The sequence below is a fragment of the Delphinus delphis genome, chromosome 15 (assembly GCF_949987515.2).
Source record: "Delphinus delphis chromosome 15, mDelDel1.2, whole genome shotgun sequence".
Classification (NCBI taxonomy): Eukaryota; Metazoa; Chordata; class Mammalia; order Artiodactyla; family Delphinidae; genus Delphinus; species Delphinus delphis.
In genome coordinates this window covers 23,764,931-23,788,951 of record NC_082697.1, presented here as the reverse complement: position 1 = coordinate 23,788,951, position 24,021 = coordinate 23,764,931, and the positions used below count along the sequence as shown (strand labels likewise).

Here is a 24,021-nt window from a genome sequence, read left to right as displayed (position 1 = left end):
ACAGATTGGGGGAGGGTGCCCTTATCTCCCTCCCCACCCCAGGACTGACAGCCAAGAGACCGGGCAGGAGCTCAGACAGAGCTATTTTTAAAAGTCCCCTTACCTCTGGGTGGGCCGGGACCCCAGGGTTCTGAAGGAAGGGTGGGCACAGTGTCCCTGTCCTCGTCATGGAGATCTTGAGGGAACTGAGGCTCCCCAATGACCCGGGGCCCTCAGACCCAGGGGCCAAGGGCTTCTAGACGCTCCCTCCCACCAAGCCTGTACCTGAAGACCTGGGGCAGGCGGAGAGCAGCAGGGAGGCGCGGGGTGGGGGACAGGACGGGACAGGGCAGGGCGTGAGGCACACGTACCCACGCTCACCCGCGCTGGCCCAGGCCCAGCAGCCTCCCAAGGCCTGGCCCAAGATCACTCCTCGGTGAAGTCCCTGTCTATGTCCATGTAGGGCTCCTCGATGTAGCTGACAAGGGCAGAGGGTGACTGGCGGTCCGGGTTCAACAGGATGGACACTGTCTCTTTCCAGTATGAGAAGCTGATGCAGGAGCTCTGGGCAAAGAGAGAGGGGCTGGGCGGGCGCCTGGGGGACCCGGGTCGAGCCCAGCACCCCGTGGGGAGGGCCTTGGTAAGGGGACAAAGAGCTGCCTGCCACAGGGTCCAGGCGGGGACCAGGGACCCCAGATGCCCCTCCGAGGGGCCCTGGGTCTGCGTGCCCGCAGCCCGCCCGCCACCCCTCAGGGGTGGGGCACTCACGTTCTCCAGGCAGGTGCTGTCCTTGTCCTTGTGTAGGTAATGCTGCTGCCAGAAGCGCAGCAGGTTGTGGAAGTTGTTGAGCAGGAAGCCAGGGTACTTCTTGCTGTGCTCCATCCGCTGCAGCAGCCGCAGGTACAGGGGCAGCCGCTCTTTCCGTCGGGCCAGCATCAGGATCACCAGGCTGGTGTTCAGGCAGCTGACATTCTCCTGCAAGCACCAGGCCATCCAGGTCACGCACGTGCCGGCAGCCCCAGGGGCCCCGGTGGAGCGGGGGTGCCACTGGGCAGGGAGGACGGTGTCCCTGGCGGAGTCCAGGGGACATGCACTGCACTGCCCCTGCAGAAAGCTGACAAGAGGACTGGGGAGAGGAACGATGCTGGCATCCTGGCCCAAGTGCCTTCCTGGTCCCTCACCCCACGCCCCCATCCCCACCCTGGGATGTTTCCGGTGGGAACGGTGTCATCAGTCTAGTTAGAGTCCACTCTTCCTCCAGAATCAGCTCAGGCATCGCTTCTTCCCAGGAGCTTCGATCCCTGGGGCGGCGGGGTGCACGCATCAGATGCAGGTGTCTCACTCTGCTTCACTCAGCACTAGACAGGCAGCTTCCTGAAGTGTCTCAGACTGTTTCGTTCACTGTGCATCCCCAGCCCAGGGTCTCGCCTCAGTAAACGTTAGATGAAGGAATGAAAGAACAACCTCTGAGTTACCCCCATTTTAGAAAAGAGGGGTGTGAAGCTCGGAAAAGGGTCAGCTGCACAGTTATCTGTTGAAGGAGGTGGGAGTCAACATCAGGTCCAACCCCAAAGTCTGCACAGGAGGCTGGGCTCGGAGAGCACTGAACTGGGATTCAGAGCTCAGTGCCCATCCTGACTCTGCCCCAAATCATCTGTGACCTTGGAGCCTTGCTCCCTCCCCAGGCCCTTTCTGTAAAATGGGGCACTGATCCTTACTGGAGAAAAGTCCTCAGAATAGCTGGGAGGGTTTCCCAGGAACCAAGGGATGGGTCTCAGGAGATGTATTGGGTTGGCCCAAAAGTTTGTTCAGTTTTAAGTAAAAAGACACATTTTTCATTTTCACCAAGAACTTTATTGAATGTATTCATTAACCAAACGAACTTTTTGGCCAACCCAACACTTCTAGGGTGAAGGTGGCTCTGGGATGAGGGTACCTGCTTCCAATCTCCCTTTCCCTGTGGCAGGTCTGCACAGCCTCTCACCTGGGTCAGCGTCTGCACGTGGATGATATTGATGAGGCGGAAGAGGAAGGACATCTGTGTGGGCACCTGGGATATGTAGGCAAGCAGGCGGCACTCGGACAGGACCTCTGCGACTAGGGACAGAGAGGCAGAGGTGTGAGCAGCAGGTGTGGAAGCTGGTCTGCGGCTCAGGCCCAGGGGCCTGACACCCAGGCTTCTAGTCAAGCCCCCCCTGGGCTCTGACTCTGAAGCTGGGAGCCCCCACTGTCAAAACAACTACAGAAAGTGCTGGCTGCAGCAGGAACAAACCTCCAGCTGCTCTGCCACCCCGGCTAAAGCCTGCGTTCTCACTGCCCCTGCAGTGAGAGCCCCTGCCAGGAGTTTGCTTCCACCTTTGGCTTCGGTCACGTTCGGGGACCACCTCTCCCAGAGGCCCTCCCCAGTCTTCACCACGTGGGGGCCTCTCATCCCAGGCAAGTCCAGGCCAGGAGAGGAAGGGTGTGTGTTGTTTTTCGCATTTTGCTGGAAACAGTGGTTTTTTTTTTCCACCTGCCATTAAAATGTCACACATGCTCATCAAAGGAAGCATGGATGATAAAAGCAAAGCCAAGAAAATCACCCTGAGAGCCACCGCCTTGACCCCAACCACGTGGGTGTTTGGTGCAGCTACTTCCAGACATTTCTGTCTCCTTGCTAGAGGCTGGGCGTTTGACACCAATCGCAGCCACACTGGACCGATTCACCTTGGCATTACGGCTTTTTCTTACCTTTCATGTCCACCTGGTTTTCGAATCGGTCCAGTGACAGAGTGACGCAGCGCACCAGCATGTTGGAGTCCACCAGCGAGCTGTTGATCTGCTTCAGGAACACCTGGAACTGGAGCGGAGGCTGGGCTGACGGGGGTGGTGGGTTCTCGGCTGGAGACGGCCAAGGCCTAGGGCGTGCAGTCACTGCAGGGGGTATCCCCGTACCCTGGCCCAGCTGTTTCCAACAGGAAGACTGAAGCTTGGACAAACCTGTGCCCTGCCCTCACCACCTAATAAGCAGTCCCAGCAAAAGAGCTTGACTCGGATCTTCTGACACTATGTCCAGTGTTTTCTGCACTGAAGGGTCTACTGTCATTTTTACTTCAACTTGTCTGAGCTGGGTTTCTGCCACACACATCCTGTGAGCCTAACACACCGGGCCCAGTCCTGCCCTTCTGGGGCTCATCATGGCACCCGGCACACTGCATCAGACCCATTTCCAAGCCCACCTGCCCACAAGCGGCTGGGACTTTCATCCCTGTGTACCCAGGGTCTAGCACAGTGCCCGGCACACAGCAAGGGCTAATGAATGTTTCTTGACAACTACCCGCTGACTCCCCAGGACTCTCCAGTTTAAAACCAGCGCCTGAAGACTGGGCTCCAACATAACTTCTGGATGATGTGGCACACCCCACGGAACCATGGGTTAGACTTACCTTTGCATCCGTGTTGATGTATTTATTAAATCTCTTGAATGCATCAACATTAAACTTCATCAGCTCCCCCAGGAGGTCAAAGTAACTCTGGAGCACATCCCGCGACTTGCACTCACTGTCCACAATGCAGTAGAGGATGTGCTGGGGGTGGGAGAGGACAGGGTGAAGGCAGGAAGGCGGCTGATCCCAGGGACCAACAGGCACATATGGCTGCTGCCCCCAGGCTGTGCTCATCTAAGCTGCCCACCGCCGGCCTCCCCCAGCCCTGGCACATAGCTCAGACCACGTGGCATTAGCTTTGAGCAAGCATCCAGGTTGATGGAACCTGCTCCCCTGTCTAGATTCTCATCTGAGGACGCTGGTGGCTCCCAGGGCAGGGCCGGGCCTGACACACCTCACCAGGAAGTCGGGTGTGGGGGGAGGTTGGGCTATGTAGCCATCACCTCTCTCGCTTGCCCAGGTCTGAGCTAAAGTGTCTGCAAGACGGCCAGGCTCTCCAGCTCGCAGGGAGGTGGCCGTCTCCAGAGGTAACACTGGCCACTGCCCGAGCACTGAAGCCATTCAAGTGAAGCACAGGGTTTAAGAACACGAGACACGTTTTGACCCCATGGTTTGTCTTTATGTTAATAAAAGAAGAAGTTCACACTAAAGTCAGTGAACTTTTATCAAGAACATAAAGCAATTGATTAACTCCTTGAGAAGGTTTTCTATGACAGTTAAACTGTTTCCTTTTTCATTTTTATTTTCTTGAAGTTGTATATACCAATTTGGATCAGTTCTTTTCCTTATGGATTTTTATAACAATGCATGGGTCAGTTTCTTATTTGTATCCTTTTTTTTACCCAATTGTAGCTTTGGACATTTTGCCCTACCTCCCTTCGTAAATTTTGCTTTTTCTGGAGGCCATTTTTCAAGAAAGGGAAATGAACTTTTAGTCAGCAGCAAAATATCCTCAGGGTCAAAAGGCCTTGCTGAGCAACTTTACAGACTCCTGTAATCCTCCATGGCCACCCCCAGATCCCTCAGTCACCCGTTAGGCACCCATGGGGAACCCAGAGTTGACAGCTATGGGGAAGTACCAGGGCGATCTGCACTGGCATTTTACGATAAAGAGATCTGGTCTGCTCTGCCAGCTGTCTAGGTCTCAGGACAGGAAAGCAACACATGGGGCTGGGGAGAGGGACACCCGACACCCTGGCTCCTCCGGGCCATTACCTCCAGAAGGCCTCGCTTCAGCAGGAACATCTGGTCTGCATAGGAGGTGGTCCCTCGGAGGAAACTCTCCACAGCCCGGGCTTGCCAAAACCTGCGACCCAAATGTTGACCCCTGGCCCAGGTGGCTAAGGCTGCCCTCTTCTGGCCCATGTTCTATTCACCAAGGGGCTGGGAGATGTCTGCTGCCTTTTCATTTATCCAACAGACATTTACTGAACGTCTATCTACTAGGCATCGGGCCTCACACTAGGCATTGGGGACACATCAAGGGTCCCCATCCTCAGGGATCTGACGGCTCAGGGGGGAACAGTCCTCCATGTGGTTCGTCTGGAAGGAGCTGTGTCTTGGAGAAGGCAGCATCTAGGATCAAAGGGCTGGCCCTGTGAATCACGTGTAAAAACACACTCTAGCCTCTGCCCCTTCAGAGGAACAGGTGGACATGGAAGCGAGGGGCCGGGAATGCATGAGGGAACCCGACAGACGTGTGGACAGACCACCGAGCTCACTTCTGATGGGCTGTCCTAGAGAAGAGGTGGCTGATGTTGACTGAGTGGCCCCGGAGGGCAGAGCTGGGATCCATAAGGGGACGTCAGGACAAAGCAGGCTGAGCTGACAGGGGACCCTTGGGGATGGAGCCTACTGACAGCTCACACCCACCCTGATGGAATGCCTCCCTCACCTGCTACTGCTGTCTGCAGCCTTTAAGACTCAACTTAGATGAGTCTAAGGAACTGAGGTGCCCTCCCTGTCCGCACCCGCCCCACCAGCCTTTCCTTTGCTCCCACGGCTCCCGGGGCAGGTCCTGGCTCCGAGCCTTTCCACACTGCAACCCCCACACAGGTTTCTTTTCATGCTTGTTTCTCACAACCCAGGCAACTCCATGTGGGCAGGGGCTGTAGCTCCCATTTCTCCCCCACCTGTCCAGCACCAGCACAGAACAGGTGCTTGGTGAATGCTTGGTCAATTCTTGGTCAATTCTTGAAACACACTGGTGGCACGCAGCAGAAGCTAGTGAGTACGTGCTGAGTCAACACAAGGGAGACGGCAAACTCCCTCTCCCTGACAGTAACCAGATGTCTGGGGTAGAAGCTGGTGACTAAAGAAGGTCATTCTAACAGCTAAAGAAACACTTGGCTCCTGGGCCCTCAGGAGTGGCAGGTGCGTGTCCCAGATCTACCTGAAAGATGACTCAGCTGGCTCCTTCTTCATGACCTGCAGCAGACGAGTTAATAAGCCCCTCTTCCCATCACACACCAAACTCCTGAAATAAAATAGACAGGGACATATTGGGGGCAGATCTGAGAGGCTGACAGGGGCCAAATTCCACTTGGCCGAAGGACTGTGTCTTGGGGCCCTGGGGTTGGGTGTCTCTGCTGGGGTAGGTGGGTAAAAAAACATGGTGACATTTCCAAACCTACAGGATGTCCTCCTGCTCTACCTGGGTCCAGAGCACCCTAAGGACTCCTGCAGTCTCACAACTGAATAGCCAAGTGCATTCTCACTACATCTCAGGGCAGCTTTCCCTGCCCAAACTCACTGACAAGTGATCAGAGGCCAAAAACACAACCAGAGTCACACAGGGCTCAGAACTGCTGGAGAGAGGGCTGCTTACAACAAAAGTGGGTTTGAAATACCATGACAGAGTCTAGCAGATGGGGCAAAGTCCGTGCCAACAGGGTGAGGCAGGGAGTACCCTGGGCCCCAGGTTCAGCTCCAGCTGGCCTTGGACAAGTACCTGAGGCTCTGGGCCTCCGCTTCCTGGTCTAGGAAGCAAAGACAGTAAGTGAGGAAATGACTCAGGTTGCATTATCGGGGAGAGAGGGCCAAGCAGGCAGGGACTCTAGGTCCTTAAACTCCCCCTTCAAATAGAGCAGCTCTACTACTCACCCACTACAGGTGTTAGGGTGGGACTATATTCACTTTCATTTGAACAAAGATTTCTGCTACTTTAAAAGTAAAAACAAACAAACAAAAAAGGCTGGAGAATTACAACTCCTGTTGCTGGATACAGTCCTCCCTCCCTCCCCTGACCCCTGTGAGCCTGTGACTTCCCTGCTCCGCTCTAGAAAGTGAGGCAAGTATAACCCAGTTAATGGGACTTGGCAGAGGGCAGGAAAGGAGCATGTCAATGAAGCTGGGTGACAAGGGAGACAGCAGAGTATATATGACCTGTGGGAGGTGACCCGAGCCCCTGCTCCCCAGTCTGTAAAGTGGAGGTGACGACGGCACTTCCCTCCAAGGGCTGCTGCGGGGCTCCAATGAGATAATGCAGGTGACGGGAGGACAGTGCCTGGCACACAGGAGCCCTCAAGACACTGTAGCTACATGTGAGTGAGAAAGGACAAGTACACACACCTGTGTGCACCCATCTGGGAGCCCTGGGACACGCAGGAAACCAGGGTGGGCTGTGGGCCACAGATGCACCCCAGCCGTGCTCACCTGTCAGTGTTGAGGACGGCTTCCACCTCGGGGATGTTGGCCTTGAGAGAGATGGCGCTGAGTTCATTCAGCTCTTGGTTGTTGAGCAGTAGATACTTGTTCCTGAAATAAATGTGTTGGAGGTGGTAAAGGACAGGAACTGTGGCTGCCGCATCAACACTGGGCTAGTGCCCTGCCCATTTGCTGTGGAGGGAATCCGAGAAGCCCCAGGGTACCCGACCCCAACGCCACTTACCCCGAGCCAGCATTCTGTGGCAGGGCACGCAGCCCACTGCTCTCAGGCTGTGGGAGTCTCCCTGGCCCCAACGCCCACCCTCTGCCTGCCACGTCCACTAATGAGGCCCCTTTCCTTAGCATCTCTAGGCCTTTCTTTTGCCACTGAACATTTCTATTTAATTTCTCAAAGGCACTTCCAACTCAGTGATGTCCAAATCAAACTCATCATTTTAGTCAAGACTGGCCCTGTTCCAACATTCCCACCAGGAGGCCTGAGTTGGCTGTGACACTCCCTCCCTCCTCTCCCTTTCACATCCAGGCCTCTCGTCACCCAAGTCATGTGGACAGAACCAGCTTCCTAAATGGTCTCCCCACAGGAGTCACTCCCACATACAGCACCCAGAATAATCTTCAGATAACTGCAATCTGAACATGTCACTCCCATGAAAAATGCTCCCACATTTTCGCACTGCTTTAGAATATATAAAATCCAAGCCTGAGAACATGACCCATCAGATTTAAGAATCTGATGAAAGCTAGGGGCTCAATTCTTCAGGAAAAAAAGGACACGTTCAGAACACATTGGTGCCGTTTTTCAGGGCTGACATACTTGCTGGAGCTTGAGGCCTTCAGACAGAGAATCTCTCAGAGAGGATGATCAACATGATCCAGACAAAAGCTGCAAAGTGAAGGCCCCTGAGGTCACATGTGTCCCCAGGCACGTCCTGTCAGCTTATACAATATTTGAAACGAATATAAACCAGCACTTAAAAATCAGGACTTTTCACATAAATCTTAATTTCTGGCTTTCCTTGGGGGAAAAACTCAGAAGCTATGCAACACTGGGCCTTGTTTCCTGTACACCAACAGCTGCTAAGAGCTGAGCAGTGGCTGCCTGTGTGTTCCAGCTCACCAAGGTCTCACCAACACCAAGGTCAGCTGCCATTTACCCCTCCCCTGCACTTTCCTTATAGCAGAGAATCATTCTCCAATACATCCTCCACCAAACGTTGGACAGTAAAAATAAGAGGGCAGAGTGTGTTTCAAGGAAAACAGGGGAGAGTACATCTCCTTGTACAGGTGAAGAATATTCCATCTGCTCAACATGCCAATACTCAGCCCACTTTGGCCATCTGAGGTTCCTGCTGGCCCCTGCAAATAGGCAAGCTCCTGGCTCAGAGGGACAGACGGCTGAGAGCTGTATTGACCCCAAGGGTAATAAGGGGGCAGCAACTTCCGCACTCACTTCCAAGGTGGCTGTGGGGCAAGAGGAAACTCAGTGTAGGGCCTGGCATAAAGGATGGGCTGCACAAATGGCAGCCCTGATCATGGAAGTGCAGCCCCATGCGGTTGCCCTGAGGTGAGAACGGCGCCCAGGTCCTCCTGAGCCGAGGTGAGCGGTTAGACAAAGGGAGAAGAAAAGACAACGAAACAACTCCCCTCCCAGGGATGGCTCGTACTTACTCATGGTGGTCGCTGAAACTCTGGAGGAGCCTCAAAAACTGAATCTTCAAGGTGATGTCCTAAAATACATGTGCATCCTCGATGTTAAAACCACAGTCACAATGTTCCAAAAGAAAACAAAAGGCTCTGGTGACAGCCTGGATGTCACTCTGCTTCTCTGAGCCCCTGTCCTCGTGCACAGTGAGGACTTCTCTTTAGTCAGAAAACCCTTTGTCCACATCTGGCCAACAGGAGATTCAGCTAATGTAGACCCTTCTTGTTAAAAACACCCCAACATACTGGATAAAAAATAACTGAAATTGGGCTTCTCCGGTGGCACAGTGGTTGGGAATCCACCTGACAATGCAGGGGACATGGGTTCGAGCCCTGGTCCGGGATGATCTCACAAGCTGTGACACAATTGGGCCCACGCACCATAGCTACTAAGCCTGTGGTCTAGAGCCTGTGAGCCGCAACTGCTGAAGCCCGTGCACCTAGAGCCTGTGCTCCACAACGGGGGAGGTCACCGCAGTGAGAGGCCCGCGCACTGCAGGCCTCTGCTCACCGCAACTAGAGAAAGGCCCGTATGGTCAGCAATGAAGACCGAATGCAGCCAAAAATAAAATAAATTAATTTTTTTAAAAAAGTCTTTAAAAAAATAACTGAAATTATTTTAAATGTGAGGCTAAGTTCATAGGAAATTCCACTAGAATCAGAAATGAAAGGACCGAGTTCAGAGCAGCGAGCAGAAGAGCTGATGGTGGCAACTCCGGGTGGGTGGAGAAGTGGAAATGAGACTTATTCGGGCCAGGGCTTGGGTTTCAATGCTCTGCAGGGACCAGACAGAACCTTGGGCCCATGGAAAGCCTGCAGAATGTAAACATTTGGTGAAAAAAGGGTTAGAAAAACCCCACCTACCAGCCCAGGGAGCTGGCAAATAAGCCTGTCTCTGCCAGGGTGCTGCTGGTGGTGGAGGGGAGCCCCCAGGTCCCCAGGAGGACCCTGGGCTCATACTACCAGAGTGGGAGGGCAGACACTCAAAATGAAACCTTGCCCTGGGATGCTGTGCCCCCTGAAGTACCTGGCAGACAAAAGCCAAATGTTCTATAGGACTACTTCCAGGGCCCAGGCTACACAGGTACTCACAGGGAAAACAAGCTCCCCCTCCCCCGAAGGTGACCTTCTACAAACAGTACAGAACACAAGGCAACACTCCACCCCGAGGCGAGTCTGAAGACTCAGACACAAGTAGCTCCCCATGAGCAATCCAAAAAATACCATAAAAAAGTATGTTATGAATAATTAAAGAGGTAAAATTAAAGACAGAAAATGCAACAGAAGAACAAAATATTAACATAATGAATAAAAGACCACGTAGCTTTTGACAAAGATCCAGACAAAATGTCTAGAAATGCAGAATATATTCACTTGAAATTAACTTAAATGGATGTGTTGAAAGGTAAATCTGACAAAGCCAAGGAGAAAAACAGTAAACTGGAAGATTCGGCATTGAGGAAAGTCCCCAGAATGCAGCTTAGAGACCAGGGAGGACCCGTGTCGCTGGGCCTGGTGGCCGTGTGGCACTTTCCCCCTCATGCTGAGAGCCGATGATCTTTCTTTTGCAAGAAACAGAGGCTCAGAGATTCAGTGACTTGTTCAAGCTCTCCCAAAAAGCTGAGTGGCACAACAGGGCTCCTGACTCCCAGTTCAGTGCTCTCTAGGGCACCGTGAGAAAGACCGAGCAAAGGTGAGCCCTTGACCCTTAAAAAGGAGAAAACCTCCTAAAGCCCTTTTTGGAGGCAGACCACTGGCGTGGTTCTGGAAGGCAAACCTACTATCAGTGGGTGTAAATTACAATGGGATAGAGACCAGAATGAGGAAAAACTTGCTGTTCCGTAGCAGAGAGGGTAGTCCTGTCTGGAGGAAAGTGAGTGCCCTACCCAGAGGTGAACAAAGGAAGGCTGGCTGGAGGGCCTCAAAAGAGATTTCTGGATAGGTGAAGGGTGGGGGTTAGATCCTTCCCCAAGGTGGCTTCCAATTATGGGGTTACACAGGCTATGACTTTCAGTTTCTGCTCTACTCTCAAAGAATGAAATTTCAAAGGGCCAACAGCAGTTCTTGAAACAACTACTTCTGGCAAGCAAAGCCCATCTGTCACCAGGGTCCCTGCTCACCGGGCTACAGTCACAGTTCTGGTTGTGACCGTGGAGGACAAGGGCAGATGCTGAATGCTTCCTCCAAATCAGTTTGTCAAACAAATTGTTCAGCCCAGGGATCAGCTTGAACTCCGCAATCATTCTGTGAACCTGGATGGGGCAGGAAGGCAAAAGCATTAAGACAAATGTGCTGCGAAGGCCTATCAAAGCCTGGGCAGGTAGGTACCATGAGGCTTCAGGACGAAGAAAGCATTGCTGAGGCTTAAAGAAAACAGCCACACTTACTCTACCCTCACCACCACTCCCGCTACGCACAAACATACTTTTAAACTCTCTAGAAGGAGACATTAATAACTGGTAAAATTAGATGCTTCATGGGAGAACCCTGAATGTTCAGGATCAGAGGGGAGAAAGGCTTCACTTATACTCATTCACACCTTTTAATACAGAACTATGTGAATTACTGACCTATTAAAATAATTTTTTACATAACATAAAACAAAACTATTACTACTTTTCAGGGCTGTTGTAAGGATAAAGTCAGAAAACATGTCTAGTCCAGAGCACAGCCCCAGTACTTACTAATTCCCATTTTACAGAGGAAAGGAAAGTTTAGCAGGACCGATGTGGCCAAGGCAGTGGTGGAAATGTCACCCTAACTCAGGTGTTCTGATCTGAAAGCCTGTCCCTTCCCCGTCCACCACAGGCTGGTGTTTATCTTGGGAGACCAGAACTTGACAGTGCTGTGACTCTGGGTAACATTCTTCTTTAAGCCTGAGTCCCTTGATGGAAAATGAGGGCTGATGAAGCTATTGAAAGGGCTGAATGAGGAAATGTGAGGGAAGCTCAGGGCCTGACTTACAGGAAGCGCTGGAAAAAATGACTGTTGTATTGATTATTTTCATTAGCACCAGAGGGATGGAACTTATGACATTTGGTGAGCATTTCCAGTCTAGTGATTTCAACTTAGCCAAGACTGGTCAGAGAACCTGGCCCAAGTGCACAATAATAAGGTCACTCCAAGGAGGAGCCTTCTGGGGGACCTGGCCGGGGAAACTGTTCCCCCTGCTGTCCTGGTCTAGGCGGGGTCTGTGAATCCATGTTCCCACAGTGCCTAGCACACAGTAGGAACTCAGTTAATGCTGACTGTGCAAATGAGGACACACCAGCATAACACTGGTTCTCAGGAAGGCAGGGTTCTGAGGCCAGCTGATGGTCCCTCCCAAGGAAGTGGCGGCTGTTATCACAGTTTAACTAAAGACCACAATGATTCATAGAAACTTGGTAACAGGAAGGCTCAGAGAGCAGGGAACTGCCATGGTGAGGGGACAGAAAGAAGAGTCAGGGCAGCAGAGTTTAAATCCTGGCTCTCACGATGCCTGAGATGACTGAGAGCAGGGCCCTTTTTGTATCTTTGTTTTCACAAGCATCAAGTGGGGTAGAGGTCACCACCTGCTGTATAACTTACCAAATAACCTCAAATTCAAATATGAATGACGATGAAAGTGCCTCAAAAAAGAAAAAGCACTCAACACAGGTAAGATATTGTGACTAATATCTTTTATAAGAAATATATTCCATATTAAAGGAAGGAGTCCCAGTGCTGTGGACATCAGGGCAGGATCTCATCCAGCGTCCTGGTTTTAAACGCCAACCACAGGGTGACGACGCCCAAAGTTATACCTCCAGGCCTCTCCTCTCCCCTAACTCCAGGTGCAGGTAAGCCAAGTGCCAATTCTAACAGACACCTAAACCTAACTTGTTCAAACTGAACTCCTCCCCTTCCTCCCTTCAGACGTCTGCCCCTCCAGTCCTTACCCACCAGTCTTAACCATGTCAATAAATGGCAAACCATTCCTCCCACCTGCTTGGAAAGAGGTAAGGAAGTTACCTTTAACTCCTCTCTCCCCTTATGTCCACATCTAACCTATCAGCAAATCTTACCTGTTCTACCTTCAAAATAGATCCAGAACGCAAGCACCTCTCACCACTCCTGCCACAAACATGCTGGTCCTAGCTACTGTGAGCTCTTTCACACAGCAGCCAGAGGATGGCTTCCCATTTCACTCAGAGTATAAACACAAGAGCCCTTAAATGGCCTATGAAAGCCCAATGCGACCTGGCCCCCGCGTGACCCCTCAGCCCACCTCTCCTCGCTGCTGGTTCCTGTCCATCCCCCAGCTTCCCTACTGTTCCACCAACCCACCAGGCAGGCTCGCACCCACTTCCCATCTGGGCCTGCTCCCTCTACCTGGCAGGCTGTCTTGAGGGTTAGCAGTCCTGGCTTCCTCGCTTTCTTCAGGACGCTGCTGGGCCAGATGTCATCTTTCAGCCAGTCTTTTCCCTGCTGCCCTCTCTAAAATTGCTCCTCACTTGTAAACTTGTGATAACTGCACCCACCTCACAGAGAGCTGTGTGAGAGTACAGTCCCTAACTCAAAAAGGTGCTCAAGGACTGCAGAGCTCCCAGCTCCCGCTTCCCTTAGCCCACCCCTCCCCCCAGGCCTCGTTTCACCCCTAGGAGAATGCGCAGGGAGCATGAGTGGGCCACTTATGCATCTTGAGGAGTGCTGCATACTTCTAGAGCCCTCCCCCTCCTCCCTGGTCCTCCCTCCTGGAACTGCTTCAAGGTTCAAGGAACCTCAGCATGGCTGGACCCCCCGCAGTTGCCTAGTTTTCATAACTTGACACAGTTCCGACCCGCCACCCCAAGCCCCCATCAGCCTGGCAACTCCTCCAGTGCATCTACAGGGCAGACACCCACCCTTTACTCTGCACATTAACAAGGTCATATAACATGGCTAAGCCGCCCACTCCTGCCTGGGGCACCAATGCTCTGTCTAGAAATGATGCCCACAGCAAGGTACAGTGGAAAGACTATGAGCCCCGGAATCAGACTGGTTTCCTGATGTGTAAAACAGGGACAAGGGAGCCAACCCCTCGCTTTGCTGGCCAGAGACAGAGGCATTGTGAGGGGCGGCCTAACAGGTGCCTGGGAAGTGTCTGCCCGCGGCTCCTCCTGCTCTGAGACGTGGCGGAAGGGCCCACCTGGTTTCGCTGGCGCCCCATCAGCAACACGCAGAGGACATAGAGCACTTCCAGTTTGTACATGATCTCATGCATGATCTTCATTGACTGAGGCAGCTGGGTCCTAGGTGAAGTGTGAGGCAGGCCATTTTCCTCCGAAGCCCCTGGAGGAGGGAGCACAATGGAGGCTGAGACAGCCACCAGGAGAGAGGGTTCAATCACTGCTTGTGAGGAAACATGTTTCTGCCCCTCAAACCTGCTCTGAACAGAGCTGAGGTATCAGAGCCATCAGACTGGGCCCTGAGTCCGTGACAGAGACTTTGAAAGCCACAAAACTCTCTCCAGGCCACCGGGTTCAGGGAAGCTTAGAAACTTAGGAACATGGACTCTGCAATTGTATCCCATCAGCTTTTAACACCCAGCAAAAATACTCTGACACAGCCAACCCAGTAATCTGATCCATGCCTTGCCCCCAAATCCCTTCTCCTGCCACCGCCGGACCCACCGCGCCCACCCCGAGAAAGTGCCCAGACACATGTCCAGCAGCAAACTGTGTCAAATTCTCTTCAGGTCACAAAGGACTCTTAAGTACCTGGTCCCTCTGCTTAGATGCCACAAGGGGGCACTGCTGAAGGACTAAAATGGATGCTTTTTGAAGATTTTTTTCCCTCCTGTTTTTCAAACAGCCATGGAAAGTTTCCTAAGGCAGACGAGGCATCACAATCGATACTAGTGATACAGATACTATCTGTACAGATGATACAGATAATATACAGATATTATCTACTAGCAGGTTTTCATTTTACCCTATTTCATTATTAGCGACAACAGCAAAAGCTACGTAATATTCATGGACACAATATGTGTCAGGCATTGGGTTTCGGGCTTTAGGTAAACCATCTCATTTCCTCTACTACCCAGTTAACAAAAAAGTCTCAGTGGGTCACGCAGGCTGCAGTGGAGGGTACTCTCGGGAATGGGGCAGAGCAAAGGGATGAAGACTGAGGGCGGGCTGTGGAATGACAACTTGCTGGCTGTGTGACCCTGAGCAAGTCACCTCCTCGTCAGGCTTTCAAGTGCTCTGTAAACGGGAAGAAAAGTAGTGCTGCAGCGATTGGCTGGAGCTCCTGTGAGGAGTGAAGGAGGACACAAGAAGGCCCAGCCCCTGATTCTTGGGAAGCCTCACTCTTAGGTCCCTATAATTTTAAAAGGTCAGAGTCAGGAGACCTTAGGATTTACTTCCCCTTAGTTTTCCTCATCTTTAAGGTGAAAGGATGAATCAGTAACTACTAAGGTCCTTTTAAGTTCCTATTGGAACTGTTGCCCTAGAGGCCTTTTGAAAAGGCCAGAAAGTCTATGTGGTACAGAGCAGTGGTCATGAGATATATTCGGGTGAGGCACATGCAGTTATGATTTCTGTACGGGGAAATCATGACCTAAAAACCTAACTTACTCCACCCTACAGACTTAGAACTATTTTTTCCAGCCATGTTACATCACTAATATAAAAGCTGAAAGATGACCAGCTGCTGAACGAAGCATGACAGAGAGGCAGTGCAGCACAGTGGTTAAGGACTCGGAGCCAGACTGCTGGGTGGCTTTGGGGAAGTCTGTTGATGTGTCTATGCTTCAGTATCCATCCTCATCTGTAAAACAGAAATAATGGCAACAGTACCTATCTCTTACCAACGTTGCAAAGATTAAATGATTTAATATGTTGAAAGTGCTTAAAAAATGCAGGGCACACGTACCCAACATACAAGTATGTGTTAAACAGAAGTAGAAAACGAACTCTGAGTTTTTGCTAATGCTTGCTTGCTATATGTTTTCTTCCTTTTAATCTGCAAGCTCTTAATGGCAATGAAAGTGACAGCCAGCAAAGACTAAGAAAAGTTTACTGGAAAAAATCTAATTGAGAAAATTCTATCTATTCACATATCTTTTCTTGCATGTTGGGAGGAAAACCATAATTACTCAATTTATGTGTTGGGACTCCTTGGCCCCGCTCCCAGAACACTTTAAGAGTCAACTGATTTGTAAAGAGAATCTGAAGAGCTATCACGCAGAATCGCGCCTCTGCTGCACACCTGCCATGTAGCCTCCAGCGCCTCAGCGTCCTCATCACCTAGCTTGGGGGTCTGGGGGGGACTGCGGGAGAGGACGTCTGTGGAAGGAGCAGGGGCGGCGGATGGCACATGAGCCCTCCTCAGTAATGAACGTCTGTGGAGAAAGAGAGATGCAGGCAGCCTGGACTCTGCCGAGTCACTGCCAACTTTTGGTGCCTGGTTTGCAAAGGCCTGACAAGAAACTCTCTGGGATAAATATTTTCACGAATCACAGTCCTGAAAGCAATGGCCAGAGCTTAGTAACAACGTGATTCCCAAGGATGAGGATAGAAAAACTAGTTTAAGAGGCCTGTGCTTCCCTCCAAATCTCTTCAGCTCCACAATACTGATTAAAGTGGGTACCACCCTCCATATATCTGTACTGTACCCTGGGGCACACTCACTTTAAAAAAAAAACAAAATAGCTCTGAGCTATGATTCACATGCCATACAATTCACCCCTTTCAAACGTACAATTTATTGGCCTTTAATATATTCACAGAATTGTGCAGCCATCTCCACAATCAATATTAGAGCATTTGTATCACCCCTAAAAGAAATCCTGTTCACATTAGCAGTCAATCCCCATTTCCCGCCAAGCCCCTACAGCTCCAGGCATCCACTAGACTACTTTCTGTCTCTATGGAACTGCCTATTCAGGACATTTTATATAAATAGAATCATATAACTTGTGTTTTTTTGTTTCTAGCACAACGGTTTCAAGGTTCATTCAGGCTGCAGTACGTAACAGTATTTCATTTTTTTAAGTTACTGTATAATATTCTATTACATACAATATACCACATTGTTATCCATTCATCAGTTGATGGACATTTGAGTTGTTTCCATATTTTGGCTATAGTAAATCTTCTCTTATGAACATTCGTGTCTAAGTTTTTGCGTAAACATATGTTTTCATATCTCTTGGGTATATCCCTACAAGTGGAATTTCTAGGTCATACGGAAACTATGTTTAACCTTTTGAGTACCTGACAGACTGTTTTCCACAGTGGCTGCACCATTTTGCATGCCCACCAACAGGGAATGAGGGTTCTGATTTCTCCATCTCCTTGCCGACACCTGTTATCTGTCTCTTTTTCAAAATTAATTAATTTATTTATCTTTCGCTGCATTGGGTCTTTGTTGCTGCACGTGGGTTTTCTCTAGTTGCGGCGAGCAGGGCTACTCTTGGTTGCGGTGCGCAGACTTCTCATTGCGGTGGCCTCTCGTTGCGGGGCACAGGCTCTAGGCACGTGGGCTACAGTAGTTGCGGTGCGTGGGCTCAGTAGTTGTGGCTTGCGGGCTCTAGAGCGCAGGCTCAGTAGTTGTGGCGGACGGGCTTAGTTGTTCTGCGGCATGTGGGATCTTCCCAGGCCAGGGCTCGAACCCTTTTCCCCTACATTGGCAGGCGGATTCTTAACCACTGCGCCACCAGGGAAGCCCCATGTTATGTGTCTTTTTGATGATAATCATCCTAGTGGGTGTGGAGTGGTATCTGATTGTGGGTTGGATTTGCATTTCCCTGATGGCTAATGATGCTGAGCATGTTTTCATGTGCTTGCTGGCTTTCTTATATCTTCTTTGGAGAAAGTCTATTCAGATCTTTTGCCCATAATTTGAAATGGGTTGTCTTTTCATTGTGGAGCTGTAGGAGTTCTTTATACCTCCTAGATACAAGTACCTTATTAGATATATGGTTGGCAAAAATGTTCTCCACCCTCCAAAAATGTTCTCCCATTCCGGCTTTTCACTTTCTTGATGGTGTTTTTTGAAGCACAAAAGGTTTTAATTTTAATGAAGTCCAATTTACCTATTTTTCATTTGGCTGCCTGTGCTTTAGTGTCATCTAAGAAACCACCACCAAATCCAAAGTCATAAAGATTTATCCCTGTTTTCTTCTAAGCGTTTTATAGGATTAGCTCTTACATTTAGGTCTTTGATCCTTTTGAGTTCATTTTTATATATGTGAGGTAGGGGGGTCCACTTCATTCTTTTGCATGTGTACGGCTAATGGTCCCAGTACCATTTGTGGAAAAGACTATTGTTTCCCCAACTAAATGGTCTTGGCACTCTTGCTGAAAATCAACCGACCACATAAGTGAGCGTTTATTTTTGAACTCTCAATTCTATTTCATTGTATATGTCTCTCTTTATGCCAGTAGCACACTGTCTTGATTACTACAGCTTTGTACTAAGTTGAAAAATTAGGAAATGTAAGTCCTCCATGTTTGTTCTTCTTCTTCAAGATTGTCCTGGCTATTATAGGCCCCTTGCATTTCCAAATGAATTTTAGGACCAGCTAGTCCATTTCTGCAAAAAAGCCAGAGGGGATTGTGATAGGGACCATGTTGAATCTGTAGATAGATCTGCAGATCAAGGTGTGAAATATTGCTACTTTAACAATACTGACTCTTCTGATTCATGAACATAAGCTGTCTTTACATTCATTTAGGTTTTCTTTCTTTCAGTAACAGTGACGTTTTGCACTTTGAATTCAGAGTATAAGTTTTATATTTCTTTGCTAAATTTATCACTAAGTATTTTATTCTTTTTTGATGCTCCTTTAAATGAAATTGTTTTAAGTTCATTTTTGGTCTGTTCATTGCTACTGTATAGAAATACAAGTGATTTTTGTATACTGATCTTCCATCCTGAAACTGTGTTGAATGAACTTGTTTATTGGTTTAGCGGTGTTTCAGTGGATCCTTAGGTTTTTCTATATAAAAGATCACATCATCTGTGACTAGAGATAGTTTTACTTCTTCCTAATGTGGACGCCTTTTATTTCTTTTTCTTGCCTAACTACCTAGCCAGAACCTCCAGTACAATGTTGAATACAAGTGGTAAGAGCAGATATCTTTGTCTTGTTCTGATCTTAGTGAGGGAAAAGCTTTTCAGTCTTCAGCTGTCACGTATAATGTTGGTTGTGGGTTTTCTGTAGATGCTTTTTAACAGGTTGAGGAATTCCCTTCTATTCCGAGTTTGAATGTTTTTATCATGAAGATGGATTTTATCAAATGCTTTTTTTGCATCTATTGATAATCATGTAGTTTTTGTCCTTTGTTCTATTGATATGCTATATTAAATTGATTTTCATATACTGAGCCAACCTTGCATAAATCCCACTTAATTACGTATATACACTTGATCAGGTATATAATCCGTTTTTGCTGCTGTATTTTGTTTGCTAGTATTTTGTTGAGCCGTTTTGCATCTATACTTGTAAGACACATTAGTCTGTAATTTCCTTGTGATGTCTTTTTTTCTTTTGGTCTCGTTTTGGTATCAGGGTAATATGGCTTCATAGAATGAGTTAAGCAAAGTTCTTTCCTCTTCTATTTTATGGAAGTCTGTGATGTACTGGTGTTACTTCTTTAAATGGTTGGTAGAATTAACCAGTGAAGCCTTTTGGGCCAGGGTTTGTCTTTGGGGTAGTTTTTCATCACTAATGTAATCTCTTGTTATAGGTCTCCTCAGATTTTCTATTTCTTCTTGAGTCAGTTGCAGGAGTTTGTATCTTTCTTATAATTCTTCCATTTCATCTAGGTTATCTAATTTATTGGCATACAGTTGTTTATAGTATTCTCTCAGAGTCCTTTTTAAAAATATTTGTAAGGTTGGTTATAATATACCCTCTTTCATTCCTGATTTTAGTAATTTGAACTTGTCCCTTTTTTGCTTGGTCAGTGTAGCTAAAGGTTTGTCAATTTTGTTGACCTTTTCAAAGCACCAGCTTTTGGTTTTGTGGATTTTCTCTATTGTTTTTCTATTCTCTATTTCATTAATTTCCAGTCCAATCCTATTATTTCTTCTGTTTGCTTTGGGAATATAGTTTGCTCTTCTTTTTTCAATGATTTAAGGCGGTAAGTTAGGTTATTTTTTGAGCTCTTTTTAAACGTAGGCATTTACAGCTATAAATTTATAAGCATCCTTTAGCTGCATTCCATAAGTTTGGTATGTTGTGCTTTCATTTTCATTCATCTCAAAATATCTTCTAGTTTCCTTTGTGATTTTATCTTTGAACCATCAGTTATTTACAAGTGTACTGCTTAATTTCCATACATCTGTGAATTTCCCAAATTTCTTTCTGCTATTAATTTCTAATATCTCTCCCTTGCGATTGGAGTACTTACTTTGTACAATTTTAATCCTTTTAACTTTCCTGAGTTGATCTTTTTTTTTTTAAGGCCTAGCATATGGTCCATCCTGGAGAACATTCCATGTGTACTTGAGAAGAATATGTTCTCTACAGTTGTTGGGTGCAGTGTTCTATATATATATCAGTTTAGTCTAGCTGGCTTACAGTGTGGCTCAAGCCTTCTATTTCCTTGCTGATCCTCTATATAGTTGTCCACTATTGAAAATGGGTTATTAAAGTCTCCAACTATTATGTTGAACTGCCTATTTCTCTCTTTGAATCTGTTGGGTTTGCTTCATTTACTTATTTTTGGCTCTGTTGTTAGATACACACGCTGTTATATCTTGATAGATTCACCCTTTTATATTATTATAAAATCTATTTTTTAAATCTCTGATAACATTTTTGTTTTAAAGTCACTCTTAGTACAGCCACTACAGTTTTCTTATGGTTGTCCTTTGCATGATACATCTTCTTCTGTCATTTACTTTCAACCTATTTCTACCTTTGAATAGAAAATGTGTATCCTGTAGGCTGTAAATAATTGGATCTTTTTAAAAAAATCCAACATGACAATCTGTTTTTTGCGGTACGCGGGCCTCTCACTGTTGTGGCCTCTCCCGTTGCGGAGCACAGGCTCCGGATGCGCAGGCTCAGTGGCCATGGCTCACGGGCCCAGCCGCTCTGCGGCATGTGGGATCTCCCCAGACCGGGGCACGAACCCATGTCCCCTGCATCGGCAGGCGGACTCTTAACCACTGCGCCACCAGGGAAGCCCGACAATCTGTTTTTTGAATGAATTATTTAATCCATTCACATTTAATGTTATTACTGACAAAGTTGGATTTACTTCTGCCTTTTACTTTTTGTCTTCTATATAGCTCACTTTTTAAAATTCCTCTAGGTTTTTTTTTTTTTTTTTTTCTGCGGTACGCAGGCCTCTCCCTGTTGTGGCCTCTCCCGTTGCGGAGCACAGGCTCCAGATGCACAGGCTCAGCGGCCATGGCTCACGGGCCCAGCCACTCTGCGGCATGTGGGATCTTCCCGGACCGGGACACAAACCTGCGTCCCCTGCATCGGCAGGTGGACTCTCAACCACTGCGCCACCAGGGAAGCCCCCTTTCGTTTTCCTTTAACACTTTCTTTTGCATTAAGTAAATATTTTCTAGTATAACACTGTAATTCCTTTAATGACTTTCTCACTATATTTCTAAAGTTACTTTCTTAGCAGTTGCTACAAGGCTTGCCTGCCATATACATCTTAACTTGACAGACTTTTTCAGATATAAATTAACGTAATTCCAGGGCTCCCAGAGCTCCCTCTTCCCCCTTTTTGTGCTATTATTATGCATACTACATCTACATATGCTAAAAGCCAAACAATACAATATACTGTACAACACACTGTATACATTGTTACACAATACACTGTTATAATTATTACTTTATAAAATTTTATGTCCATTAAAGCAGCTGAGAAAAGAAAGGAGAGCAAGTAAATATTTACAGAGTCTGCTATAGTGACCCTCTTATTTACCATTTTGATTTTCTTCACTGATTCCTGTCAATTCGAGTTACCACCTTGTCCAATTTCCTTACTCCAATACAACTTTGGGTCCACCCACTTTCTTTGACCTGTTATTGTCAAATATATTACATTTCTATATGTTATAGGTTCAACAATGTAACTATAAACACATAGTTTTATACAACTGCTTTTGAAATTAGTTAAGGAGAAGAAAGATGCACATATATTGTCTTTTATTATTATACAATTACCTTCACCGATCCTCCGTTTTTTTGCTGTGTGAATTTGAATTATTGGCTGAGGTAACTTGCTTTCAGCCAGTATTTCTCCTAAGACAGGTCTGCTAGTAGTGAATTCCCTAAGTTATGGTTTATCTAGAAAGCTGTTTATTTCACCTTCATTTTTGAAAGAAGGTTTTATTGGATGCAATTCTTGGCTGAGTTTTTTCCCAGCACTTTGAATATGTCATCCCACTCCCTTCTGGCCTCTATCATTTCTGATGAGAAGTAAGCTGATAATCTTACTGGGATACTCTTGAACATGATGAGTCATTTTTCCCTTGCTACTTTCCAGATTTTCTCTGTCAGCATTTTCATTATGATGTGAATGGGTGTAAATCTTTTGAGTTTATTCTACTTGCAGTTCTTTGAACTTCTCAGATGTGTACATTAATCATATTTGGGAAGTTTTCAGCTATTATTTCTATTTTTTTCTGTTCCTTTCTCCTCTCAGTGAACTTTTCATTCCAGTTATTGTATTTTTCATCTCTGGAACTTCCATTTGGCTTTTTATATCTCTTATCTCATTATTAATATTCTCTATTTGATGACACATTGTCATCACTGCTTCTTTGAGGATAGTTTCCTTTAGTTCTTTGACCATATTTATAATGGCTGCTTTGAGGTCTTTGTTAATTCTGGTATGTGGGCTCTCTCACAGGCAATTTCTGTTGCCTGCTTTCTCCTACGTTTTGGTCATACTTTCCTGTTTCTTTGCATGTCTCGATTTTTGTTAAAAACTGGACATTTTAAGTAAATACTGTAGCAACTCTTGATACTCTTCCCTCTTTCTTCTTTCAGGGCTTGTGGTTGTTTTCTTGTTTATTTGTTTTAATGCCCTGGCTAGCCTATTTCAGTAAAGTCTATTTCTCTGAGGACTGATGAGGCCATTTGGCAGACAGCGCAGCCTTGGGCATGTGTCCCTGGATGACAGTGTTTTAGCAGGGCTCTCTTTGTCTGGCTCTTTCCTTGATATCTCTGTTAAACTTTCTGCCTCATCTAGTATGAAACTCAGTTGTCAGGCTCCACTAACTGCTGGCTGAATGCTCTACTGTTTCTGACAATGCCTTGAGGCATAAATTGCTCCAAAGTCTGATTCAATTAAATTCAGGCAGGGGTAGTTTTTGAGACTGAGGTTTGTTTTGACCTCAGCTTTAAGTTCTTCTTAGCCACCTCTTTCCTTGGTTCTCTCTGGTGAACTAGCTGGCATACGGTTTGGCTTTTTGTTCTCAATTAAAAAGAGCTCCTTTTATTTTCTTACCACCAAAATCTACACTGTTTCTGAGAATGACCTTGAGCTCAAACTTCCCAACATTCTGTTCTTACCTATTACCTCTCCCCCTGGCAAAATCTCAGTGCTATTACTCTGAGCAGGATAGGTAGCCTCTATAGCCTCCTCAGCTTGCCTCTCCCTACATAGTAGAACCTCTGTCCTACAAGAGAGCTGGGGCAAGGGCAGTAAGGGCCATAGAATTCTTGGCCTACTGGGCCTGGGTAGAGCTTCTGTCCTATGAGTACAGTATTGAGGTGCGTGGAGGGAAGGAGCCCCTGGCATTATGCTAAATCAAATAAGTCAGAGAAAGACAAATACTGTATGATATCATTTAATGTAGAATCTAAAAAAGCTCAGAGAAACAGCTAGTGGTGGTTACTAGTGGTGGGGTGGGGTGGGGAGAAATGGGGAGTTACTGGTCAAAGAACACAAACTTCCAGTTATAAGATTAACAAATTCTGGGTATCCAGTGTATAGGATGGTTATTATAGCCAATAATACTATATCATATAATTGAATGTTGCTAAGAGAACAGATCTTAAATATTCTCACCAGAAAAAAAGAAATGGTAATTACGTGATGGGATAGAGGTGTTAGCTACTGCTACAGTGGTAATCATTCTACAATATATAAATGTATAAAATCAACACATTGTACAATTCAAACTTACACAATATTATGTGTTGATTATATCTCAAGAAAGTTGAGAAAAGGGATGGAGGGAGGGAGGGAGGGAGGGAGGGGAGGGGAGGGGAGGGAGAAAGAAAGGAGCCCCTGCCCTCTTGGCTATATTCATCAAG

General features: G+C 47.4%; 1 protein-coding gene across 1 annotated transcript in view; it reads right to left on the bottom strand.

Moving 5' to 3' along the window:
• Positions 1 to 256: 256 nt before the first annotated feature.
• The window catches only part of TRPC4AP (transient receptor potential cation channel subfamily C member 4 associated protein), a 68,542-nt gene continuing 44,777 nt past the window's right edge, over positions 257 to 24,021 (bottom strand). The window contains exons 8-18 of the mRNA XM_060032966.1: positions 13,921 to 14,160; positions 10,892 to 11,023; positions 8,739 to 8,797; positions 7,059 to 7,160; positions 5,797 to 5,880; positions 4,620 to 4,710; positions 3,405 to 3,545; positions 2,710 to 2,818; positions 1,964 to 2,076; positions 748 to 954; positions 257 to 543 (exon numbers count right to left, since the gene is read on the bottom strand). Coding sequence (XP_059888949.1) covers positions 406 to 543; positions 748 to 954; positions 1,964 to 2,076; positions 2,710 to 2,818; positions 3,405 to 3,545; positions 4,620 to 4,710; positions 5,797 to 5,880; positions 7,059 to 7,160; positions 8,739 to 8,797; positions 10,892 to 11,023; positions 13,921 to 14,160 — 1,416 coding nt within the window. The 3' untranslated portion in view covers positions 257 to 405. The remainder of the gene's footprint in view (positions 544 to 747; positions 955 to 1,963; positions 2,077 to 2,709; positions 2,819 to 3,404; positions 3,546 to 4,619; positions 4,711 to 5,796; positions 5,881 to 7,058; positions 7,161 to 8,738; positions 8,798 to 10,891; positions 11,024 to 13,920; positions 14,161 to 24,021) is intronic.